The sequence below is a fragment of the Oncorhynchus nerka genome, linkage group LG4, assembly GCF_034236695.1.
Source record: "Oncorhynchus nerka isolate Pitt River linkage group LG4, Oner_Uvic_2.0, whole genome shotgun sequence".
Taxonomy (NCBI): domain Eukaryota; kingdom Metazoa; phylum Chordata; class Actinopteri; order Salmoniformes; family Salmonidae; genus Oncorhynchus; species Oncorhynchus nerka.
In genome coordinates this window covers 66,165,724-66,192,606 of record NC_088399.1, presented here as the reverse complement: position 1 = coordinate 66,192,606, position 26,883 = coordinate 66,165,724, and the positions used below count along the sequence as shown (strand labels likewise).

The following is a 26,883-nucleotide window of genomic DNA, read 5'->3' as shown; positions in this document are numbered from 1 at the left end:
ACCCATTGATCTTCATAATGTTTCTAATACTGAATTCATGTGTTCTAAACTCACTGGAACATCTGGCTACTGTGCTGCTCTATTCTGGGAGTGTTGCAGTAACCCTGCACATGCAAATATCTCTTTCAGCCTCACCACAGAACACAATCTCCCAGCCTCAAACCCTCTGGGACTGGGGCAGCTGTGTGTGTCTGACTAGAGCTGACTAGGGCTGGAGAACCAGAATTCACGCTGGACTTTGCATAACGTTCAAGTTGGGGACTTCACTCTTAGTTCTTTATATGGCTACGTGATCTACATTTATTTGTGACAGATATACTGTATCACGATGAAATCAAAGTCGTTCTTCTTGAATTGAAACGATATGACTGTATTCGCTCTGTCAAGATTGGAGAGGTATAGAAGTTGAGTAGGGCATAAATGGTTGGGTTTGGACAGGGTCAACATTCATGCTATTGCATACTGAAATGGGTGCTTCTTACAAAATATAGAGAAGTCAAAGCATAAATATAAACCTATTCTGAATTTTGCTTAACATGTCCTTAAAAAGAAAGCATTTTCTACAGTTTTGTATCCTTAGTGGTCCCAGTGTCTTTACAAAGATTTACATTTTTTGGGAGAATATATTGAGAGAAATGTACAGTATGCGTCATATTTCGAAGAATTTGAGTTTAGAATACTTTAGAATACGGGAGACTCTCTGAATGATTCCCGCCCTGTAGCACTCAGGTCGGTAGCCATGAAGTGCTTTGAAAGGCTGGTCATGGCTCACATCAACACGATCATGCCAGAAACCCTAGACCCACTCCAGATGACACAATCTCAATCACACTCCACACTGCCCTTTCCCACCTGGACAAAGGGAACACCTATGTGAGAATGCTGTTCATTGACTACAGCACAGCATTCAACACCACAAAGTGCCAACAAATCTCATCACCCTGGGAGTAAACACCTCCTTCTGCTACTGGATCCTGGACTTCCTGACTGGCCGCCAACAGGTGGTAAGAGTAGGCAACAACACATCTGCCACGTTGATCCTAAACACTGGGGCACCTCGGGGGTGCATGCTTAGTCTCCTTCTATACTCCCTGTTCACCCACGACTACATGGCCGGGCATGACTTCAACACTATCAAAAGTTTGATGACGACACAACAGTGGTAGGCCTGATCACCGACAACGATGAAGCAGCCTATAGGGAGGATGTCAGAGACTTGGCAGTGTGGTGCCAGGACAACAACCTCTCTCTCAATGTGATCAAGACAAAGGAGCTGATCGTGGACAATAGGAAATGGAGAGCTCTGCCATGGAAAATAATGTTACTGATACATTTCAGTTAATGAACCTCTCTCCATGAAAGCTTGGCTGATTGGGCCAAATATAATACCAGTCAAAATGATATCTACAGTGATACCAATACTGAAACCATGTTCTCTAGATTCCCCAGTCTTTATGATGTTACTAATATTGAAGCCATGTTCTCTAGACTCCCCAGTCTTTATGATGTTACTAATACTGAAGCCATGTTCTCTAGACTCCCCAGTCTTTATGATGTTACTAATACTGAAGTCATGTTCTCTAGACTCCCCAGTCTTTATGATGTTACTAATACTGAAGTCATGTTCTCTAGACTCCCCAGTCTTTATGATGTTACTAATACTGAAGTCATGTTCTCTAGACTCCCCAGTCTTTATGATGTTACTAATACTGAAGTCATGTTCTCTAGACTCCCCAGTCTTTATTATGTTACCATAGCCATGTATTATAGAGGACATTGAGGTGTCTGCATTATGATGTATTTACATGACACTTCAACATTCTGTGGCAGGCATAGTAGCTCCCCATTAACATTACATGGGGAATATTTAAACAATGCTATGTAACTGAATATTACAGTTACACAGCATTGTTATCTCAACTTCATCTCGGCCCTAACAACACTAGTGCCAAAATATCCTCCAAACACCGGCTTCCCAAGCATTATCACTTAATTAGAACAATATTACAAATTCTAAAAGTTGGCCTAAGTCTCTAAATATATGACTCTGGATGTTACCATTACTGAAGCCATGTGCTCCAAGCTCAGTGGAACTCTCTGGGAACAGCTGAACATCTGGCCATGGTACTGCTCTATTCTGGGAGTGTCACCCTGCTCATCCAAATCTGAGTTTCAACCCCACCACAGCTCACAATCTCCCAGCCTCAAACCCTCTGGGACTAGGGCAGCTGTGTGTGTCTGACTAGGGCTGGGCAAACCAGAATTCATGCTGGACTTTGCATAACATGCAAATTGGGGACTTCACTCTCAGGTCTTTATATGGCTGCGTGAACTAGATTTACTTGTGACAGATATACACTCTCATAATGTCAAAATAGTACTTCTTGAATGCAATCAATATGACTGTATTCACTCTCAGAGTTGGAGGGGTATAGAAGTTGAGTAGGCCATGAATAGTTGGGAAGTTGTGTTTGGGCAGGTTCAACTTTCATGCTATTGTGTACTGAAATGGGCAGGCAGTGGCTCTGAAAGGAGTGAACAGTCACTGATCAACACTGGGGTTTTAAAAGTATGTGGAGCAATGAGGCAGGACAGATATGCAAATATCTAATATTTTATGCAAATGTGTGTGTGTGCGCGCACGCGCACATTACAGAGAGAGAGAGAGAGAGATTAAATAAGTGAAGTCATCATTGTTTTTGGTCACATACACGTGATTAGTGCTCCTACACCTGCATTGCTTGCTGTTTGGGGTTTTAGGCTGGGTGTCTGTCCAGCACTTTGAGATATCAGCTGATGTACGAAGGGCTATATAAATAAATTGGATTTTGATTTGATTAGCAGATGTTATTGCAGGTGTAGCGAAATGCTTGTGCTTCTAGCTCCGACAGCGCAGTAATATCTAACAAGTAACTTCTAACAAATTAAACAACATATACCCAATACACACAAATCTAAGTAGGAATTCATTAAGACTATATACATACAGCAATGTCAGAGCGTAACGGACTAAGATACAGTAGAATAGTATAAAATACAGTATATACATATGAGATGAGTAATGCAGGATATGTAAACATTCTTAAGTGAATGAGATACCGTAGTATAGTATAGAAAACAGTATATACAGATGAGATGAGTAATGCCACTTATGTAAACATTAAGTGACTAAAATAACGTAGAATAGTATAGAATACAGTTTATACATATGCAATGAGTAATGCCAGATATGTAAACATTTACATTTACATTTAAGTCATTTAGCAGACGCTCTTATCCAGAGCGACTTACAAATTGGTGCATTCACCTTATGACATCCAGTGGAACAGTAGTGCATCTAAATCTTTTAAGGGGGGGGGTGAGAGGGATTACTTTATCCTATCCTAGGTATTCCTTAAAGAGGTGGGGTTTCAGGTGTCTCCGGAAGGTGGTGATTGACTCCGCTGTCCTGGCGTCGTGAGGTAGTTTGTTCCACCATTGGGGGGCCAGAGCAGCGAACAGTTTTGACTGGGCTGAGCGGGAACTGTACTTCCTCAGTGGTAGGGAGGCGAGCAGGCCAGAGGTGGATGAACGCAGTGCCCTTGTTTGGGTGTAGGGCCTGATCAGAGCCTGGAGGTACTGAGGTGCCGTTCCCCTCACAGCTCCGTAGGCAAGCACCATGGTCTTGTAGCGGATGCGAGCTTCAACTGGAAGCCAGTGGAGAGAGCGGAGGAGCGGGGTGAAACATTATTAAAGTGACTAGCGTTCCATTCCTTAAAGTGGCCAGTGATTTCTGGTCTATGCCTATAGGCAGCAGCTTCTAATGTGCAAGTGATGGCTGTTTATTAACAGTCTGATGACCTTGAGATAGAAGCTGTTCGGTCCCAGCTTTGATGCACCTGTACTGACCTTGCCTTCTGGATGATAGCGGGGTGAACAAGCAGTGGCTCGGGTTGATCTCCTTGATGATCTTTTTGGCCTTCCTGTGACATCGGGTGCTGTAGGTATCCTGGAGGGTGGGTAGTTTGCCCCCGGTAATGCGTTCTGCAGACCATACCACCCTCTGGAGAGCAGTGTGGTTGCGGGCGGTGCAGTTTCCGTACCAGGCAGTGATACAGCCTGACAGGATGCTTTCAATTGTGCATCTGTAAAAGTTTGTGAGGGTTTTAGGTGACAAGCCAAATGTCTTTAGCCTCCTGAGGTTGCAGAGGCTCTGTTGCGCTTTCTTCACCACACTGTCTGTGTGGGTGGTCCATTTCAGTTTGTCAGTGATGTGTACGCCAAGGAACTTGAAGCTTTCCACCTTCTCCACTGTGGTCCCATTGATATAGATAGGGGGGGGGTGCCCTCTGCTGTTTCCTGAAGTCCACAATCATCTCCTTTGTTTTGTTGACGTTGAATGAGAGGTTGTTTTCCAGGCACCACACTCCCAGACCCCTCACCTTGGCCACGCAGTCATGGGTGAACAGGGAGTTCAGGAGGGGGCTCAGCTCGCACCCTTGTGGGATCAGCAGAGTAGAGGGGATGTTTCCTACCTTCATCACCTGGGGGTGGCCCGTCAGGAAGTCTAGGACCCAGTTGCACAGGGCGGGGTTCAGACCCAGGGCCTCTAGTTTAATGATGAGCTTGGAGGGTACTATGGTGTTGAATGCTGAGCTATAGTCAATAAACAGCATTCTTACATTGCTGTTCCTCTTGTCCAGATGGGATAGGGCAGAGTACAGTGATGGCGATTGCATCGTCTGTGGATCTATTGGGGCGGTAAGCAAATTGAAGTGGGTCTAGGGTGTCAGGTAAGGTAGAGGTGATATGATCCTTGACTATTCTCTCAAAGCACTTCATGATGACAGAGGTGAGTGCTACGGGGCAATAGCCATTAAGTTCAGTTACCTTTGCCTTCTTGGGTACAGGAACAGTGGTGGCCATCTTGAAGCATGTGGGGTGAGCAGACTGGGATAGGTAGAGATTGAACATGCCTGTAAACACACCAGCCAGCTGGTCTGCACATTCTCTGAGGATGCGGCTAGGGATGCCGTCTGGGCTGGCAGCCTTGCGAGGGTTAACACATTTAAATGTTTTACTCAAATCGTCCACGGAGAAGGAGAGCCCACAGTCCTTGATAGCAGGCCGCGTCGGTGGCACTATGTTATCCTCAAAGCGTGCAAAGAATGTGTTTAGCCTGTCCGGAAGCAAGACATTGGTGACGCGGCTGGTTTTCCTTTTGTAGTCCGTGATTGTCTGTAGTCCCTGCCATATACGTCTCATGTCTGAACCATTGAATTGCGACTCCACTTTAACTCTATACTAGATTTCAACCGATTATGATTTTTCAACGCCGATACCGATACCGATTATTGGAGGGCAAACAAAGCCGATACCGATTAATCGGCCGATTTTTCCCCGCGTGTATTTGTAATAATGACAATTACAACAATACTGAATGAACACTTATTTTAACTTTATATAATACATCAAATACATAATGAAACATGTTCAATTTGGTTTAAATAATGGAAAAACAAAGTGTTGGAGAAGAAAGTGGAATATGTGCCATGTAAGAAAGCTAACGTTTAAGTTCCTTGCTCAGAACATGAGAACATATGAAAGCTGGTGGTTCCTTTTAACATGAGTCTTCAATATTCCCAGGTAAGAAGTTTTAGGTTGTAGTTATTATAGGAAGTATCGGACTATTTCCCTCTATACCATTTGTATTTCATTAACCTTTGACTATTGGATGTTCTTATAGGCACTTTAGTATTGCCAGTGTAACAGTATAGCTTCCGTCCCTCTCCTCGCTCCTCCCTGGGCTCGAACCAGGAACACAATGACAACAGCCACCCTTGAAGCAGCGTTACCCATGCAGAGCAAGGGGAACAACCACTCCAAGTCTCAGAGCGAGTGACGTTTGAAACGCTATTACCGCGCGCTAACTAGCTAGCCATTTCACTTCGGTTACACCAGCCTCATCTCGGGAGTTGACATGCTTGAAGTCATAAACAGCACAATGCTTGACGCATAACAAAGAGCTGCTGGCAAAACGCATGAAAGTGCTGTTTGAATGAATGCTTACGAGCCTGCTGCTGCCGACCACCGCTCAGTCAGATACTTAGATTCTTGTATGCTTGTATGCTCAGTCAGATTATATGCAACGCAGGACACGCTAGATAAACTAGTAATATCATCAATATCATGTGTAGTTAAATAGTGATTATGATTGATTGATTTATTGTTTTTTATAAGAAAAGTTTAATGTTAGCTAGCAACTTACCTTGGCTTACTGCATTCGCGTAACAGGCAGTCTCCTTGTGGAGTGCAACGAGAGGCAGGTGGTTATAGCGTTGGACTAGTTAACTGTAAGGTTGCAAGATTGGATCCCCCGAGCTGACAAGGTGAAAATCTGTCGTTCTGCCCCTGAACGAGGCAGTTAACCCACCGTTCCTAGGCCATCATTGAAAATAATAATGTGTTCTTAACTGACTTGCCTAGTTAAATAAAGATTAAATAAAGGTGTAAAAAAAAAACATTGTTTAACATTTTTTTTTTTTTTAATCGGCCAAATCTGTGTCCAAAAATAACGATTTCCGATTGTTATGAAAACTTGAAATCGGCCCTAATTAATCGCCCATTCCGATTAATCGGGTCGACCTCTACTCTATACAGACGTTTAGCTTGTTTGATTGCCTTGCGGAGTGAATAATTACACTCTTTATATTCTGCCATATTACCATTCACCTTGCCATTGTTAAATGCGGTGGTTCGTGCTTTCAGTTTCGCACAAATTCTACCATTTATCCACAGTTTCTGGTTAGGGTAGGTTTTAATAGTCACAGTGGGTACTACATCGCCTATACACTTCCTTATAAACTCAGTCACCGCATCCGTGTATGCGTATAGATTATTTTCGCAAGCTACCTGGAACATATCCCAGTTCCCGTGATCAAAACAATCCTGAAGAGTGGATTCCGATTGGTCAGACCAGCATTGAATAGTTCGAAGCACGGATACTTCCTGTTTGTGTCTCTGCCTATAGGACGGGAGGAGCAAGAAGGAGTTGTGGTCAGATTTGCCGAAAGGAGGGCGGGGGAGGGCCTTGTAAGCATTCCGGAAGTTTGAATAGCAATGGTTGAGAGTCTTAGCAGCGGAAGTAGTACAGTCGATATGTTTATAGAACTTCGGCAGCCTAGTCCTCAGATGTGCTTTGTTAAAATCCCCAGCTACAATAAATGCAGCCACAGGTATATATGGTTTCCGATTTGGGCAAAGTCCAGTGAAGTCCTTTGAGGGCCGTCAAGGTATCGGCTTGAGGTGTTATGTAAATGGCCGTGGCAATGACAGAGGAGAATTCTCTTGGGAGATAATATGGTCGGCATATAATTGTAAGGTACTCTAGGTCAGGTGAACAAAAAGGACTTGAGTTCCTGTACGTTCCTAGAATTCCACCATGAGCCTTTAATCATGAAACACACCCCTCCGCCCTTCTACTTTCCAGAGAGATATTTATTCCTGTCTGCGCAATGTAGTGAGAATCCTGCAGGCTTTACCGACTCCGACAGAGTATCCCGAGAGAGCCATGTCTGTGAAACAAAGTATGTTACAGGCCCGATGTCTCTCTGGAAAGAAACCCTTGCTCTAAGCTCATCAACTTTGTTTTCCAAAGACTGAACATTAGCAAGTAATATACTCGGAAGTGGTGGGTGGTGTGCGCCCTCCTAAATTGAATCAGCAGGCCGCCTCGAGTGCCTCTCCTCCACCGATCAAAGGATCTGCTCCAGGGAAGTCGTATTCCTAGTCGTAATGCTGGTACTTCTGGTAAGGTACTGTCGTTCTAATATCCAATAGTTCTTCCCGGCTATATGTAATGACAAAAAAACATTTCCTAAACAAATAATAGTACATAAAAAACTAAATACTGCAAAGAACTTGTCGCGATGCTGCCATCTCCATCGGAGCCATCTTGTTCAGATGGCATGTTTGAGATGCTCTGGATCGACGTGTACGACGGCGTGTTCCAGTTGTACTCAGTCAGTTAAAAATGTGCTTAGAGTTTTGAAACATGAGCCATTTTGATGATCTGTTTAAATGTTTGTGCTTATAGTTGTGAAAATGTATCACATACGTGTGAAAATTTAACCAAAGTGAGTGAAGAAAATGCCAGGTAACCTAGTGGTTAGAGCGTTGGACTTGTAACCGAAAGGTTGCAAGATTGAATCCCCGAGCTAACAAGGTAAAAATCTGTCGTTCTGCCCCTGAACAAGGCAGTTATCCCACTGTTCCTCATTGAAAATAAGTTTTTTTTCTTAACTGACTTGCCTACCTTAAATAAAGGTTAAAAAATATAACAAAATAAAAAACATCACACAGACTGCCATTACACACTGTGGTCAGAGGAGGGCGACAGAGCTCCACAACTGTCCCCCATGAAAAGGTAAGAAGAATATGGAGGCAGCCTAATGTACATCAAATCTGAGAATACTAAAATCATAGACAAACCACACATTGTAACAACTATTTATTAAATGGGGCCTAGTTTGACTCACCCACACAGTGTGTGATGTCCCTCAACAGTGGTTGTCAGTCCCAGGAGAAGGTAAATGAAGCTGAACAGTAGAATTGCTGCCTCTATTTCCTTCAAACCTTCTCATGAGGGACAGTAGTGGAGCTCTGTCGCCCTCCTCTGACCACAGTGTGTAATGGCAGTCTGGTTGATGTGTATAGTGGGTGTTTTACTTAAGTTTCACTTTGGTGCAATTTTCACAAGTGTGGTACATTTTCACAACTCCACGCACAAACATCTAAACAGATCATCAAAATGGCTCATGTTTCAAAACTCTATGCACATTATCATGCTGAAACATGAGGTGATGGCGGCAGATAAATGGCACGACAATGGGCCTCCGGATCTCCTCACAGTATCTCTGTGCATTCAAATTGCAATCGATAAAACGCCATTTCTACAACCAAATGATCTAAAACGACGATGGAGGCGGATTATGGTAGAGAAATGAACATTACATTATCTGGCAACAGCTCTGGTGGACATTCCTGCAGCCAGCATGCTAATTGTACGATCTGTCAAACTGTTATACATCTGTGGCACAAGACTGGCATAAAAGGGACCTTTTATTGTCCCCAGCACAAGGTGCACCTGTCAGGTGGATGGATTATCTTGGAAAATGTTAAATGCGCACTAAGAGGTATGTAAGCAGATTTGTGTTATACTAATGTCAATCTTATGTTTCAATTAGTGTTGTTTTCATTGCTAGTAAGCATTCAGTGTAATTCAATTACTAAAGATCCACTAACATACATAAAAAAGGACAACATGCAAAAACATTTGATTTAATATTTGGCTTTAACATACAGCTGCCAAGAACCCTATTCTTCCCGGCTTTCTCCCCTTTAACCATCTCATGCTAAACTTCCCTTTACTTATATTAACAGGCCTCAATTTACCTCCATGCCACCTGAGAATACAAACCAACATTCCTAATTGCAACCACACTGCTCTGAAGGATGGTTGACGCAATCTCCAAAGCTAAGAGACTAAGAGGATTAAATGAGTTGAGTAAATAACAGGTACATTTTAGAACCGTTCCACCCACAGCAATGCATGTAGGAGACGAAAGAACTTCCAAAGCAATGTTCACTCAGTCGAGAAGGATTACGCAACTAGAGACACTCTGACCTCCTGTGGACCTAACATTACACCAGATCTTTACCATCATTATATCTACAGTCTTTTTTACACATCTCCACAATATGTCAGTTACTACTGGCAGTCATTTTTAACTTCATTACTGACTAAAACAGTAAGTGACTAAATTCCTTCCGGCACTCAATGAAACGCACCAATTTTCACCAAGACTCATTTTGTTTGTGTCAAATTTTAACCATATAATTATGCAATTGGGAATGCTGTATTCACTTCCAAATCCTACACGTAGTGGCTTCAAGAAAACATGGTCTTGCAAAATGTGTGCACTTTCATCATTTAAGGTTAACGTTCAACAATTTCTTCCGACTTTTGTAATAAATACATGTAGAATATTTTGCCAACAAAATAAGAGGCTCATTAAGAAAACAGCCTTAAAACAATGTTTCAGGATTTGAGCATGACTGTCATTTCAAGTTTTAAAATTCTAAGTGCAACAATTAAACTTCTTAAAACACATTTATAAAAATGCAATAAATTATACATTGGACCCTACAAAATATACTTGGCCTAAATAAAAACAAAGTTTACAAATCACCCAGAAAGATGTGTGCACGACTGCAGCAATATGCATTTTAACACCGTTTTAAAACAAATTAAATCAGAGGTAGTGAAGAATTACTGTAATGTTGCGTGTGCAATTTTGTTTGCCATGTTGATAAAATGCTTTTAGAAAAATCATTGTAAATACAAATAGTACATTTTAAGGAGGCTATAACCATTAATGATGTATTCGTCCTATTTAACGTGTTCAACAACACTGCTCTGTGTCTGCTCCACCCACACACAAACAAACGTATGAGACGGTGCAACCTATGAGACAACAATCTTAGTCTCATTCCTTTGAGCAAACTAAATGAAATAGTCCTTTTGAACATTTTTATGAGCTCAAATTTTAAACATTCAAAGTTAAACATTTTAAAAAATCTGCATTGCAGAGATATGGACAAATACCAGACTTCTATCAGTCTTCTTCAAGCTTCTGGAGTGAGCTTGTTTTTTTTAGGAATTGTGACAACAACCTCTGCACGTCCAGATTTAGAACAATCTTCTGCGGGACTTCAAAAGTGTATTTGAGCTCTGGTGGGTAGCTTAGGTCCAAACAGTATATCAGTCCAAACAACACAGCACAAGCCATCACAATGTTCCCCAAACCACCGAGGGCCTCCACACCGATGTCCTCTGGGTCATCTCCAGGCTCCACACCATCCTTCTTTATGACATACACTCCCATTACAGTTAGCTCCATGGAAGTGTTGGACTCAAGGTCTGTGTTCTGTGGAGTAAAATCTGACAAATACATTTTCCGAGTCTAGACTAAGTGTGGCAAGGCAAGGCAAAGTTAAATATGCTGATTGCTGAGCATAAAATTGTCAATTGTAAAACAAACGTAATTTTCTTCATAAAATTGACAACAAATTAAATCTGTACATTTCCAACTGTACGAAGTAATACAGATACATACATGATAAAAAAATATTACAACATGAAATATAAGGTTGGACATCCCAGTGAGCACTGAAAGCATTCATTGGAGAACTAGGGAAGGAAGTAACATCTAGTGTATGTAGTAACTCACCAGATATTCCGTCACAAGTTTCTCATGGTCTTCGTTCAGGAAGGTGCTCAAGGACTTGATGACACATGCTCGTCTTGTATGTAATTGTGTCATCCTGAGGGGGAGAAAAGGGAACCCATTCTGGCAATATTCAGCATTTTAGGCAGCAGTTTGAAAAAAAGAACTCTGCAGTCTTGATCGCAAACTGCAAGTTTTGAGCAAGGTTATTGGTGTGGTAGACAATACTTAGGTCTCTGGAGCCCAAAAGACTAGTACTCAACATCTACACAAGATCTCAACCAAATCAAAACACGAAATGAGGCAACCCCACACACGCAGGGTGGTTTTTCATTCTGACCAAATAGTTCACCATGTGAGTTTACCAATTACCTCATCTCTGGCTGAAGCAGATGTAATCAGTAGAATCACATGATTAAGTGTTTTGATTAAGTGAAAACCTGCATACCTCTTGGCACATTTGCCTACCATATGTATAGAGAATTATGCTCACGCAATTGTAATGACAGGGGCATAGAAAGCATTTTATAAGCATAACCATTTTAATACAAACCTTGTAGATGGCCAACCATGAGATGTCTTTCTTCCAGCCGCTCCACTTTTGCTTCGAAAGATCTCCTTCATGCGTGGAGAGTACCGATCGAGCTCAGCAAAATAATGTAGATAGAGGTACAGTTGATATGCGCATGAACTCCTTAGAAAAACGTAGCGATTTGAGACTAAAGTTTGAGTACAAATGGGAAGATAAAAACGACCGGCCTCACGCAATACCACAGACTTTCTCAGTAAAAAAAAAAAAGAATTGGTGGAAATGCACATGAAAATTATTCTCTGCTTCGATTGTTGCCTCTGATTATTGGTCCACTTTTTCCAGACGATAATCAGAGGCAACAATCATTCCCACATTCCCTGTGGGTCAGAAGTATACATACACTCAATTAGTATTTGGTAGCATTGCCTTCGAATTGTTTAACTTGGGTCGAACGTTTTGGGTAGCCTTCCACAACAAGTTGGGTGAATTATGGCACATTCCTCCTGACAAAGCTGGTGTAACTGAGTCAGGTTTGTAGGCCTCCTTGCTCGCACACGCTTTTTCAGTTCTACCCACAAATATTTTATAGGATTGAGGTCAGGGCTTTGTGATGGCCACTCCAATACCTTGATTTTGTTGTCCTTAAGCCATTTTGCCACAACTTTCGAAGTATGCTTGGCGTCATTGTCCGTTTGGAAGACCCATTTGCGGCCAAGCTTTAACTTCCTAACTGATATCTTGAGATATTGCTTCAATATATCCACATCATTTTCCTCCCTCATCTATTTAGTGACATGCACCAGTCCCTCCTGCAGCAAAGCACCCCCACAACATGATGCTGCCAACCCCATGCTTCACGGTTGGTATGGTGTTCTTCAGCTTGCAAGCATCCCCCTTTTTCCTCCAAACATAACGATGGTCATTATGGTCAAACAGTTCCATTTCTGTTTCTTCAGACCAGAGGACATTTCTCCAAAAAGTACGATCTTTGTCCCCATGTGCAGTTGCAAACCGTGGTCTGGCTTTTTTATGGCGGTTTTGGAGCAGTGTCTTCTTCCTTGCTGATCTGCCTTTTAGGTTATATTGATATAGGACTTGTTTTACTATGGATATAGATACTTTTGTACCCGTTTCCTCCAGCATCTTCACAGGGTCCTTTGCTGTTGTTCTGGGATTGAGTTGCACTTTTTGCACCAGAGTACGTCCATCTCTAGGAGACAGAACGCGTCTCCTTCCTAAGCGGTATGACGGCTGCGTGGTCCCATGGTGTTTATACTTGCGCACTATTGTTTGTACAGATGAACGTGGTACCTTCAGGTGTTTTGCTCCCAAGGATGAACCAGACTTGTGGAGGTCTACAATTTTTTTCCTGAAGTCTTGGCTGATTTCTTTTGATTTTCCCATGATGACAAGCAAAGCGGCACTGAGTTTGAAGGTAGGTCTTGAAATACATCCACAGGTACACCTCCAATTGACCCAAATTATGTAAATTAGCCTATCAAAAGCTTCTAAAGCCATGACAATTTTCTGGAAGCTTTTCCAAGCTGTTTAAAGGCACAGTCAACTTAGTGTGTGTAAACTTCTGACCTACTGGAATTGTGATACAGATTTCACTGTCTGTAAACAATTGTTGGAAAAATGACTTGTGTCATGCACAAAGTAGATGTCCTAACCGACTTGCCAAAACTATAGTTTGTTACAAGAAATTTGTGGAGTGGTTGAAAAACGAGTTTTAATGACTCCAACCCAAGTCCAGGTCATCTACAAGGCCATGCTAGGCAAAGCTCCGCCTTATCTCAGCTCACTGGTCACGATGGCAACACCCATCCGTAGCACGCGCTCCAGCAGGTGTATCTCATTGAGCATCCCCAAAGCCAACACCTCATTCGGCCGCCTTTCGTTCCAGTACTCTGCTGCCTGTGACTGGAACTAATTGCAAAAATCGCTGAAGTTGGAGACTTTTATCTCCCTCACCAACTTCAAACATCAGCTATCTGAGCAGCTAACCGATCGCTGCAGCTGTACATAATCTATTGGTAAATAGTCCACCCATTTTCACCTACCTCATCCCCACAGTTTTTATTTATTTACTTTTCTGCTCTTTTGCACACAAATATCTCTACCTGTACATGATCATCTGATCATTTATCACTCCAGTGTTAATCTGCAATATTGTAATTATTCGCCTACCTCCTCATGCCTTTTGCACACATTGTATATAGACTCCCCTTTTTTCTCTACTGTGTTATTGACTTGTTAATTGTTTACTCCATGTGTAACTGTGTTGTCTGTTCACTCTGCTATGCTTTATCTTGGCCAGGTCGCAGTTGCAAATGAGAACCTGTTCTCAACTAGCCTACCTGGTTAAATAAAGGTGAAATAAAAAAAAATAAAAAATACAATGTAAACTTCTGACAACTGTATGCACAGATAATGTTGGCTTCTTCCATAATGATGTAGTTTATAATGTTAAGTATTTGTACCTACTACCCTCCCTGGCGACACGTTTGCAATGCCACATGTCACTGAAATCAAAAAAAGAATATGCATTAGCAAATGATAAAAATACTGTATTTCCTCAAATACAAAATAAAGTAGATAACAAATTATTTTACATGGCATTTCAGCTAAATCATTAAAACGCAAGTGTAAATATGACAACAGATAATAATAATAAAGACAAAAATATTAACTTAACCGCTCTCTCCACTGGCTTCCAGTTGAAGCTCGCATCCGCTACAAGACCATGGTGCTTGCCTACGGAGCTGTGAGGGGAACGGCACCTCAGTACCTCCAGGCTCTGATCAGGCCCTACACCCAAACAAGGGCACTGCGTTCATCCACCTCTGGCCTGCTCGCCTCCCTACCACTGAGGAAGTACAGTTCCCGCGCAGCCCAGTCAAAACTGTTCGCTGCTCTGGCCCCCCAATGGTGGAACAAACTCCCTCACGACGCCAGGACAGCGGAGTCAATCACCACCTTCCGGAGACACCTGAAACCCCACCTCTTTCAGGAATACCTAGGATAGGATAAAGTAATCCTTCTCACCCCCCCCCCCCCCCTTAAAAGATTTAGATGCACTATTGTAAAGTGGCTGTTCCACTGGATGTCTTAAGGTGAACGCACCAATTTGTAAGTCGCTCTGGATAAGAGCGTCTGCTAAATGACTTAAATGTAATATGTAAATGTAACTTATCATGCATTGTCGAGGAGGTGCATACAAATCTCAGAGTACGAGGACACTGCTTTATTTTGTGATGTATCTGGTAAAAATAGATATTATTTAAAAAAGTTTATACACCAGAAGTAATATTTCTATTGTGAATAAGTATTACAATATCTATAATTACATACACTGAAATGTGAAGACTGTTACTCAACCGTATATATATATATATATATATATATATATATATAGGACCAGAGAGCAGAAAAACAACATGCAATATTTCACTTAATTAAATAGATTCAATATTTTAAAATGTTTTTTAAAATTTTTATAGGCCAAATATGATTTCTATGACAGACCAATGAAGACCAAATACAAAGGAAAAGATCCTACTGATGAGCTAATGTGATGTTACAGAGGCAGAAAAAAGGTCCTCTGGTTAAGCTATTTAGCCTGGCTCCTAGCTGAAAAACTTGAAGAGCCATCACAAGGCGCCGGTAGAGAGACGCAGTCATACATGAACATTTATTTCTTAGGCAGGAAGCGCAACATATGAGCCCGTGGATACGTGTTGCGCAATAACTTCAGATTCTCTGGACATTGAAGAATGACTAACAGTAACTTAAACACCTCCTGAGAAATGTCTCAAATGTCGAATAACTATTTATCACTCACCCTATTGAACTAAATAAATTCATGTAGATATGTCTGAATTTACTTACCCTTAATATCAAGGATGCCAAACGATTAGGTGAAAGTACTCTTGCAAGTCCTGGTTATTCGTCCATGAAACGTCCCACTCCTACGAACTTTTTGTGCATCCGGTGGGCTTGGAGCATGCTCAATAGCTAACCATATCAGAGTCATTGTTTTGAGGGACCTCTTTGTCATTGGATTGACATGAATTCATTTAATTCATCAGGATTTTCTGATTTTCAATGAACATAAACACGATTAATTAATTTAATGCAAACATATTTCTAGTTTGCTAATCAAACACATGCCCTAGTTGATTTTTTTAGAGTGGGAAATTGGGGCTCCTCTGAACCAAAGCAGAAGTAGCCTATGTGTACTGCAAGAGAAACCAAAAATCTAGTCAATCATGAAAACATTACCAATTTATTCATGCATGAGAAAGCTCACGGAAGCTATATAATTTTGGATTTCACCAACAGTGGTCAAGCTTGAAGGGAGATAGGGTAGCCTAGATTAGTCCCTTTGGCGATCTATGGATACACAGAAAGTAAAGGCTATACAGACCCAGATTCAGCAACCAAATAATGTGGGTTTTGTTGAGGACAAATAGCAGGGGTGAAAGGACTTGTTACGGTTAGGGGGGTTGGTTATGGGTAGGGTTAGAGTTATGGGTTGGCATGCCAGTCACATCCCTTTTGTCGCACCTGCAGAGGACGACTTCAGACATCAGATCTTTGTGGCCTGCTTCCCGCTTGGGCTACTTCCAGTTCCTCCGTGAGGCGAAGGCGTACAGGAAGGGGTCCAGGCAGCTGTTGACAAAGGTGAAGCTCCGGACGACACGTGCTGCCGCGCTCCTGTGGCGCAGCAGCACTGCCGACGCCTCTGGCCGGGAAGCCCGCAGCACCATGCCGGCAATGTCCACCATGTTGACAATGTGCACGGGGACCTAGAGGACAAAGAAGGCGACCAGCACACTGGTGACCAGCCGCATCAACCTGGCGCTGTTGAACAGCGCCGTCTGGTTCACCCGCCGGTGGAGGCAGCAGTAGGACGTGACCAGCACAAAGAATGGGACCACAAACCCCAGAAAGGTCTCCAAGATGAGGACCGCTACTCTTTCAGCATCGGATTCCCTGTGTCTCCGGCACTTGAGCTCGCCATCACCCACATAGCGAGTGGTCACGGCGGGTGCAGTCAGGGCGCAGGCGAGCCCCCACAGGGCCAGGACCAGCGCCGCCTTCCCCTTGCGCCCCAGCCGGTTCCACATTTGCGGGTATAACACCTGGAGATAGCGCTGGACACCGAGTAGAGTGACCGTTAGCACGTTCGCGTACAGGCTGAGGTAGAGCAGGAAGGTGGCTAGCTTGCAGGTGGCACTGCCCAGAGTCCAGCCGTGCAGGAGAGAATAAATCCACATGGGCACAGTGGCCAGGCATAAGATGTCGGAGGACGCCAGGTTCAGTATGAGGCACAGGGTAAAGTTGGGGCGTCGGGACGAGCCGCGCAGGATGAACACCAGGACAGCTATGTTACCAGGGAGGCCCAACGCACAGCACAACCCCAGGACGATGCTCGAAATCAGGCGGCCCGAATCCGGGGAGGTGGGGTCCAAGCTGGAGGTGTTGGAGGAGTTGAGGTTGTCCATAGTCGGTGAAAGATAATTGATCTAATAGCTATCTGGAAGACAGACTTTAGACATCTAATTCTATGTCTCTCGTTTTTGAAATCCTCGCAAGTTTCTCTTCTCTTGATCTCTTGTCATGGTGATATGAAACGCGATAGGGGTTAACTGCTTCTGGCCAGCTTCCTCCGAATGAGCTGTGGGTGTGTGGTTAACAGATACTTTCCATTTTGTCATTCAGGCTGGAGCGAACCCGATTCTCACAAATAGACACGACAGAGAAGATTGTTTCAAGCTATAGGCAAAACATCGAACGCCGCTTGTAGATGTAAGGGGCCGGCCACACAGATCTTTAAATATGTTTTGCCCCCATTAAATGATTCTTAATGTTAATGATTTAAACTTTTTTACAGAGATTAATGCGTAATGGATTTAATCCACCTCGGTGTTGCTGGTGCTTAAAGGAACAGCTTTTTCTTACCTGACCGTGAAGTTATGTCCATACTTCAATGCTGCCAGCTAGTGACATGAATAGAAAAACTACATTTCAAACATAATTGCACTTTTAATTTCCTCACTGCCACAGATTCTAGCATACATTTACCATGATTGCCATCTTATGTTATCCCAATATGGGAAACTATTGACAACTGGACATTTGTATGATTAACATTTATGTATACACACACTTACATTCTTGTGGTTTATTTTTTTTTTAATTATATTATCACTGCATTGTTGGGAAAGAGATCAAAGTAAGAATTTCACTAATGTTTTACACCTGTATCCTGTGCACATGGCGAATAAACTCTGAAACTCGGGGGGGAAGTGACTATCAGTTCTCATATGTAGCCTACCACATTCTCCCTTCATCGACCTCTCCTTATTCTATCACCCTATTTTCTCTCTTATTTCATAAGGACTTAGTTTCACTGTCCAACTATTATCTTTTGTCAATTAAAACCTCAATATTCTATCGTAACAGTTCTCCGTCACCATCTCAAACAGCGAGTCCATTGTTTCCAACCAGAATCCCCAATCCTTATCGAGTCTAAGTGAGTCTGTATGATCTCGAGTTGATCCTCTGGTGACTATACAATGTGGACGGGTGGGTCTGTCAATTCCAGTCGCGGTCCATCGAGACCCATCTATTCGGATGGTATGGAGTGTGCAGAATCGTTCTGGGCTAACAATGCAGAAGACGGAAAAGAGAAAATGACTCTTGTGGATGTCAGTCAATCGATCGTCGCATCATGCCTCTGCTATCGTCGCGGTAACAGTGAACCAGGAGGCCGAGTTGCTCCAGAGACTCCTGAAAGTCGGCCAGCTCAGTACCCCGGGAGAGGAAGCTGGGGGCGATGCGGCGGTGGTCCAGGGCGCTGGCACCACGCTGCAGCTCCAACAGCCACGGGCCCAGGGCCGGAGACGAGTGTAGGGAGGTGTGCACTGGGAGGAGGAGACTAGGGGACCTCGCTGTGGAAAAGAATAAAATAATGTTAGAGGGAAGGACCTGCCAATAATGAGAGACTATTGTGTACAAGCATAGTGAGGCATAAAAATAGATTATTTAGTGATAGATATGATAGATATTGTGAGGCAGAGATCTTGTCACAATGAGAGAAATAGAACTGACTGAAGGGCAGAAAGACAAAGGGTTGAATATCCACATACAAATCACTTGTGTAGCCAGACAACATGGCGTTTACTATTATACTACTACCAAATGTAAAACACTTGCCCCCCAATCCCCCTTCCCTGATACATGTGTAAATATTGTACAATACATTTTGCCTTCCCGTATTATACAAAAAAAATATATATATATTTCATTCTACTGAGCCATTTACTTTATGTTCATATTGGTATATTTTATCATTGTTGTTGCATTGTCGAGAAGGAACCTGCAAGTAAGCATTTCATTGGAAAGTGTACACCATGTGTATCCTGTACATACCACTAATAAAACGTGATAGCAGAAACAGAGGCATGGACCGAGTCAGATAGAGACAGACTTCGTTAAGAGCAGACAGAGATCCGGAGAGTGAGAGATACGGGACAAACCACAGATAAATGGACCAGAAACATCAAGATTAGATTTACTCACAGTTGGGGGGAGGGGCCTGACTCTGCAGAAAGCCCTGGGGACCCAGGGACTGGCTGAATATCTGTGGGAAGGGCGGGGTCAGTTTACTGGGGCTTGATACAAGCTGGACCGAACTGCACAGGGGAGAAAGAAATGGTAAATTGTGATTTTCCTGGTTTAAAAATCAGCAGGATTGGTTCGGTGTAGGCTATCAAAATACTACAGTAGTGTGTGTTTAATGCGTGCATGTGGCCATGTCTCCGAGCCTGCCTGTATGCGAGTGTGTGACATTGTCCGTGCTGGTGTGTGTGTGTGTTTGAATACATGTGGTATTGTATGAGAGTGTTTATGTGAGGTTGACACTCACCAAGGCATAGCAGGGTAGTGGGCATTGATGTAGGAGGCTAGCACGTCTTCCCTACAATCAAGGCTATGCAGCGGGGTGGGCGGCTGCATCCCTGGTCTCAGCTGGCTGGAGATGGGACCGCAACGATACAGCAACGCACATTAACATCAGCAACGTTTCCACACACCTTCAGAACCATTGAATACATCTGCAACAATGTTAATTCAACCTTTGAATAACGCTGACAAAAATCACTTATCTGATACACATCCGGAGTGGTATTGGCATTTTGCATCTAAAACTCTAAACCCTATGTGTTGGAATACCCAGATGTACATATCAATGGTATCAAATACAAACACATGTCTCCTAATGTTTGATGCCAATCCATTCGCTCCGTTCCAGCCATTATTATGAGCCGTCCTCCCCTCAGCAGCCTCCACTGGTACACATAGGCTTCCATGCCCCAGAAATACACTTGCAGTCGACAGAGTAACGCAATAGCAACATAACATCCATGTTCTTTGACTCACCTAACCAGACTCTGCAACTCTAAACCCTTGAGCAGCTTGTGTGCAGCTTCGGTCAATCATGGCCGTCGCCCTGCTCCGGGCAAGCCGATAGGGGTTTCCATAGCAACGTGTTTGCGCAGTCACCCAGGGTGTCAGGGAGAGAGCTGCCCTGCGCCATAGGAAAGGGGAGGGCTCCGTACGCAGCCACCACCTGAGAAACATACACCCACGCGCACACACACACACCTCGGTCATGTTCATTAGGCACCAAACGGAAGAGAACAGACTAAAACCTTAATGTCTCACACACACACACACACACACACACACACACAGTAAACCTGATAAATGTATAGTAGGCTATGTGGGGAGGACATAATGATTATCTTGTGTCCTGGATGATTCCTTCAAATGGTTTCTTTGAGGGGGATAACTGAAGCCAACCAGTACTTGTACCCGATTAAACTTCTTCTTTTTTTTTTTCTTTTTTTTTTAACTAACCAGATTAGTCTCATTGGGATACAGTATTTTCTGACATACAGTAGAGACCTGGTCAAAGAAAGCACCCAGCACTCTCCTTTCTCCCGGACACAGCCAGTGCTTCGGCAAATTCCCACATGGAGGTGCTGTTGTACCTCAGCCGGTAAGGCACAGTGAGGGAGTCCAGGGCCAGAGCCAGCACAGAGCTGGAGTGGTACCAGAGTGACGGATGGAGGAGACAAAAAGACACATTTCTGGGGTTGTCGGACATCTTAGGGGTGGCATACAAAAAAAAATAATCTCAAGCAACAAGGGGAGAGAGCGATGTCAATCATTTGCACTACAGCTCAATCGAGTCTATATACACTACATGACCAAAAGTATGTTCACACCTGCTCATCGAACATCTATTTCCAAAATGAATATGGAGTTGTTCCATCCTTTGCAGCTATAACAGCCTCCACTCTTCTGGGAAGGCTTTCCACTAGATGTTGGAACCTTGCTGCGCGGACTTGCTTCCATTCAGCCACAAGAGCATTATTGACGTCAGGCACAAATGTTGGGCCATTGGGCCTGGCTCGCAGTCGGCGTTCCAATTCATCCCAAAGGTGTTCGATAGGGTCAGGGTTTTGTGCAGGCCAGTCAAGTTCATCCACACCGATCTCAAACCATTTCTATATGGGCCTCGCTTTGGCCACAGGGACATTGTCATGTTGAAAATGGAAAGGGCCTTCCCCAAACTGTTGCCACAAAGTTGGAAGCACAGAATTCTCTAGAATGTCATTGTATGCTGTAGCATTAATATTTCCTTTCACTAAGGGGCCTTGCCCAAACCATGAATAATAGCCCCAGGCCATTATTCCTAATCCACCAAACTTTACAGTTGGCGCTATGCATTGGGGCAGGTAGCATTTCCCCCGTCATCCATCAAACTCAGATTAGTCCGTCGGACTTCGATGGTGAAATGTGATTCATTATTCCATAGAAGGTGTTTCCACTGTTCCAGAGTCCAGTGGTGGTGAGCTTTACACCACTCCAGCTGACGCTTGGCAATGCACATTGTGATCTTAGGCTTGTGTGCAGCTGCTCGGCCATGGAAACCTATTTCATACGGCTCCCGACGAACAGTTCTTGTGCTGACGTTGCTTCCAGAGGCAGTTTGGAACTCAGTAGTGTGTTGAGACGATTCGTACGCGCTTCAACATTCAGTGGTCCCATTCTGTGAGCTTGTGTGGCCTACCACTTCGCGGCTGAGCCGTTATTGCTCCTAGACGTTTCCACTTCACAATAACAGCACTTACAGGTGCAGCTCTAGCAGGGCAGAAATTCAACAAACTGACTTGTTGTAAAGGTGGTATCTTATGATGGTGCCACATTGAAAGTCACTGAGTTTTTCAGTAAGGCCATTCTACTGCCAATGTTTGTCTATGGAAATAGCATGGCTGTGTGCTCAATTTTATACACCTGTCAGCAACGGGTGTGGCTGAAATAGCCAAATCCACTCATTTGTTTGGGGTTTTAGGCTGGATTTCTGTACAGCACTTTGTGACATCAGCTGATGTAAGAAGGGTTTTATAAATAAGTTTGATTGATGATAGATGAGAGAAAGAGAGTGGTGTCTGTCTGAATCATGCCGTAGTTGAGGTGGGAGAAGGAGGGGGGTTGGGCGGGCCGTCTGCCCAGCCCACCTTTCAGGGTCAAAAGGCAGAAGAAGGAGCTGTTATTGGCCATGTGGACCATGCCTAAGGAGTAGTTCAACAGGTGGTAGAGCTTCTTCATCAGGGTACGAGCAAAGCTAAACAATGTCATAGCACTATACGAGCGCTTTGGCAGCTGTACTTATTCACAACACCAGACAATAGTTGTGCATAAAACACAATTACTCTATGAGAGACGGACAACCTTATTACATTATAGCCAGTAAATCTGTAGCAAATTGTGAAATAAAAACAAGACAACCGCAGATCTCAGCTGAGCTCTATGAATGACATTTCTATCTGCAAGCTTACGGAGAATAAGACCAATGGCATTACATGCCAAACACCTGGGTCATGTTCATTAGGCACCAAACGGAAGAAAGCTGATTGAAACAGGAAGGGATGACCTGGACTTGGCCAATAAGAAATGCTCATTTTCCGTTGCAAAGCGTTTTTCATTGTGTGCCCTGATGAACATGACCCTGTCGAAAAAAACAGCGCTAACTGAGGAACTGCCTGAAAATACACTGCAAACAAGCTGCCTCTTGTCACTCACTGTGTCTGGGTGACTAACAGGTGCAAGTTCCCAGCTCAGGATGCCCTGTCCCCCATAGGAGTCCTGCAGCATCTCAGTGACCTTTGAACCCAGGCCGGAGAAGCCATCGGCCAGGTCACACAGCACCTGGAACCCCTGGGAGGGAGAGGGATGGCAGAAGGAAGGGAGAAAGGAGAGATGACAAACTGATGAAAATCAGTCATTCAAGGAGTGATTGTACCAAATGGGGCCTTTGTAAAGAACAAAGTATATTTGGGTGGATATGGATCTTTTTTAGATATTCCAGTCTTGTACTTTTGCAGAATGAGGGTTGGTGATAACCCGTAATGGAGAGTCATGGTAGAGGATCACCAGTCAGTTACCTGTAGGTAGCCCTCTATGAAGAAGTGGAGTCTGTCCTATAGATCCTCCAGCACTGAGCCCTGAAGCAGAGCCTCCCCATGGCCAAACACTTCCAGATTGTGGGCCTCCCTAGCGATACAATGCCAAAATGAAGTTATTTTCCTAAGAATTCCAAGTTAGAGTGCGTTTCCCATATACCACAGCAGAACTGTGTGGACATCATTGGACAGGAAAAGGCGCACAGCTCGTTTACCAATACATCGTTTTATTAGACAAGATTAAAAGACCTTCAGAATAATCACAAAGGGAATGGACAAGTTCATATAGGGCATGGGGAAGACAATTAGGTAGAAAACTCTCTTCAGCTGGTGGTGCTAATGGAAGACAGCCTGGTAGATCATACAGGTTGGTACTCAGGCTGTGGTCAATGTTGCCACCTAGTGCGTAACTCCAACGTAAAATAAGCCGCACAGGCAGCGAATCACATAGATCACATTGCGAGAATTACCATGGATGGTACTGTAGATTTGTATGTCTCGACCCGGTCATACGTTTGGTGTACTGGCATTGAGTACAATTGCCACACCTGTTGTTGCCAGGGGAATATGCAGGAGGCTGGTCTTGTTTGCGCCTTGGCTGATGTCTGATTGGACAACACGGTCTTCAATGTTTTTAGCTCTACGGTAGGCGGATAACGTACTCTGTGTAAAATAGTCGACCCAGCCACACAATATGACTATGTACCCTAAGAAAGGCACTGAGAATAATGTAGCGTATGTGACTTTCTTAATAATATTTCAAGTTCATTATCTGTTCTCCACCTCGTCAACTCTTTGGGTGTGCATCTTTGTCTGTTACTATTTGCTCTCACCCATCGTGGTTGTACTCGTGGATGACAGATTGTGTGAGGGTGCAGGTGGCTCCTCGAGAAGTCTGACCATACCCTCACATTGCTCTCCAGCCGGTAGGCTCCATGCTGCTGTTCACCGTCTCCATGGCAACCGCCCCTACACAGGAAACTCGGTTCGGTGAAAAGGAAGTGTGTCAGTGACAGAGAACCGCTCGTTTCTTGGTCTGATCCTCTTTGACCACATTTCTGGTCATACAGGTTTACACCCATAATAGTATGCTAACTTATAAATCACCTTTTTTTTGTTGCCACAGAGCACCTGCACTGTGGCAAAATGCTTTGTTTTCGACCCTTACCGGAACAGTGAGGCACTGGAGTTGGGTCCAAATCAACCTCAGCCAATATCTCCCCCTTCTGGACATAAAATTAACTGTCAGAATGAGACACTTGAATGAGAAGTGTTATGCCTGGTCCAAAAACAACGCCAATTGTCTTGCACTGAGGCCCAAACCCTTTGGTGTTTGAAGAACAGCAATTATTGGACCGGCGTAAGTAATATGGAGGCGGCTCCACCTAGCCTTCCAACGGGATACAGGGAGTTTCGGCAATATTGTTTACACCTATCTGGTTCCTTCAGACATGCAATCGGCTAAGGGGTTAAAGGCTAGGGGATGTTTTTGGGCTATCTTATTTTATTTTTAAACGTTAGGAAAGAGACGTAGTGTGCATGGTGTTTGTGTGTCATACGTCCAGCTTGTCCATGTCTGGGAGGAAGGAGTCATTTGTTGGCAGGCTCTCTTTGGGCACCATTACATTGCCCTCCCTGCAAAGAAAAGTTATTTACTTCATACACATAGACAAGGTTTGAGGGAAACACACACACACAAACACAGGCAGGTAGGCACACACACAAACAAACAGACGCACCACGTGAGAGCGGTGGGATCCTTCCCAGGCTCATAGAGACTCCCCTCCTGTTTCAGCATCTGAAGGCTACCAGTAGATTGAACAGAGAGGATGTTTATGCAGTATTTAAATGTAACCAACCGTGTTTTTCAATCTATATCTACCCCTGTAGTTATCCTCTTACTTCAATGATAAGCACCTCTAGTGCCCATTTATGTCACTGTCATACCTAAAGATGTACACTGTAATTGTGGCAAACTTTGTAAAAACCTTCAACACGACATGTTTACTCAATCTGTGACCTCTAAGAGACATTCACCGAGCCATCTGTGTGACATTTCAAGGAAGAAGTTGAGTGCTTCAGGTGTGGCATATCAAGAAGCTGATTAAACAGCATGATCATTACACAGGTGCACCTTGTGCTGGGGGTCAAAAGGCCACTCTAAAATGTGTAGTTTTTTCACACAACACAATGCCACAGATGTCTCAAGTATTCAAGGAGGGTGTAATTGGCATGTTGACTGCAGGAATGTCCACCAGAGCTGTTGCCAGAGAATATAATGTTAATTTCTCTACCATAGTCATTTTAGATAATTTGACAGGACATCCAACCGGCCTCACAACCGCAGACCACGTGTATGGTGTTGTGTCGACAAGCGGTTTGCTGATGTCAACGTTGTGAACAGAGTGCCCCATGTTGGCAATTTGGTTATGGTATGGGCAGGCATAAACTATAGACAACAAACACAATTGCACTTTATCGATGACAATTTGGAATGCACAAAAACACCGTAACGAGAGCCTGAGGCCCATTGTTTTGTAAAGGTATCTATGACCAACAGATGCATATCTGTATTCCCAGCTATGTGGCATCAATAGAATAGTGAATTTATAATTATGTCTTGCTCTTGCTGTCTATAACATTAGCTGGCTGTCAATGGTTGTTGCAGTCAACTGTGGGCCACACCCTCTCCTCGCTCACTTTCGCTGCACCCTCTGCTTTGTGCACCAAAACACCACTCTTCTCCGTATTGTTAGCCTGGCTATTTCAGCTTGAATGTACGATAGCTAGCCACAACTATTGACATTGCTAGCTAGCTAACCACGTACTGCACTTGTGATTAGCTAAAATAGTAGCTAGCTAGCTTGCAAAAACATCATCAGTTTCCAGAATTGCCATAGAGCACATGCAGATGGGTATCAACCTGTAAATTCCACCAATGTGTGCAGACGAAGTTAGAATAGTGCCAGAGTTGACTTCTCTAATCCTGAGGTCAATAAGCAATAAGGTCCGAGGAGGTGTGGTATATTTTTTTTAAATTTTACCTTTATTTTACTAGGCAAGTCAGTTAAGAACAAATTCTTATTTTCAATGACGGCCTAGGAACAGTGGGTTAACTGTTCATGGGCAGAACGACAGACCTTGTCAGCTCGGGGATTTGAACTTGCAACCTTTCGGTTACTAGGCCAACGCTCTAACCACTAGGCTACCCTGCCGCCCCGTAAACAGAGTGCATGAAATCCTCACAAGTTTTTCTCTTCTCTTGATCTCATGTCATAGAGTGATAGTAAGTGAAAGGTGTGGGTTAACTGCCTCTGGTCAGATTCCTCCTGATGAGCTGTGTGTGTGTTTTTTTTGTTGCAGATTTACCCCCTTTTCTCCCCAATTTGTAGTTACAGTCTTGTCTCATCACAGTAACCCCCCCAAGGACTCAGGAGAGGCGAAGGTCGAGAGCCATGCGTCCTCCAAAACACAATCCTGGAAAGCCGCACTGCTTCTTGACACACTGCTCACTGAACTCGGAAGCCAGCCACAGCAATGTGTT

General features: G+C 43.6%; 1 protein-coding gene and 1 pseudogene across 1 annotated transcript; both read right to left on the bottom strand.

Moving 5' to 3' along the window:
- Positions 1-16,068: 16,068 nt before the first annotated feature.
- On the bottom strand, positions 16,069-17,531 carry LOC115129018 (leukotriene B4 receptor 1-like). The gene has a single exon (XM_029659162.2). The coding sequence runs from the start codon at positions 17,307-17,309 to the stop codon at positions 16,611-16,613; it is 699 nt and encodes a 232-aa protein (XP_029515022.2). The 5' UTR covers positions 17,310-17,531; the 3' UTR covers positions 16,069-16,610.
- Positions 17,532-17,775: 244 nt separating this feature from the next.
- LOC115128780 (protein misato homolog 1-like) lies at positions 17,776-25,164 on the bottom strand (annotated as a pseudogene).
- Positions 25,165-26,883: the final 1,719 nt, after the last annotated feature.

Bases quoted from the DNA above. Each gene is read 5' to 3' on its own strand.
- LOC115129018 (XM_029659162.2), bottom strand. From the start codon at position 17,309: ATGGACAACCTCAACTCCTCCAACACCTCCAGCTTGGACCCCACCTCC.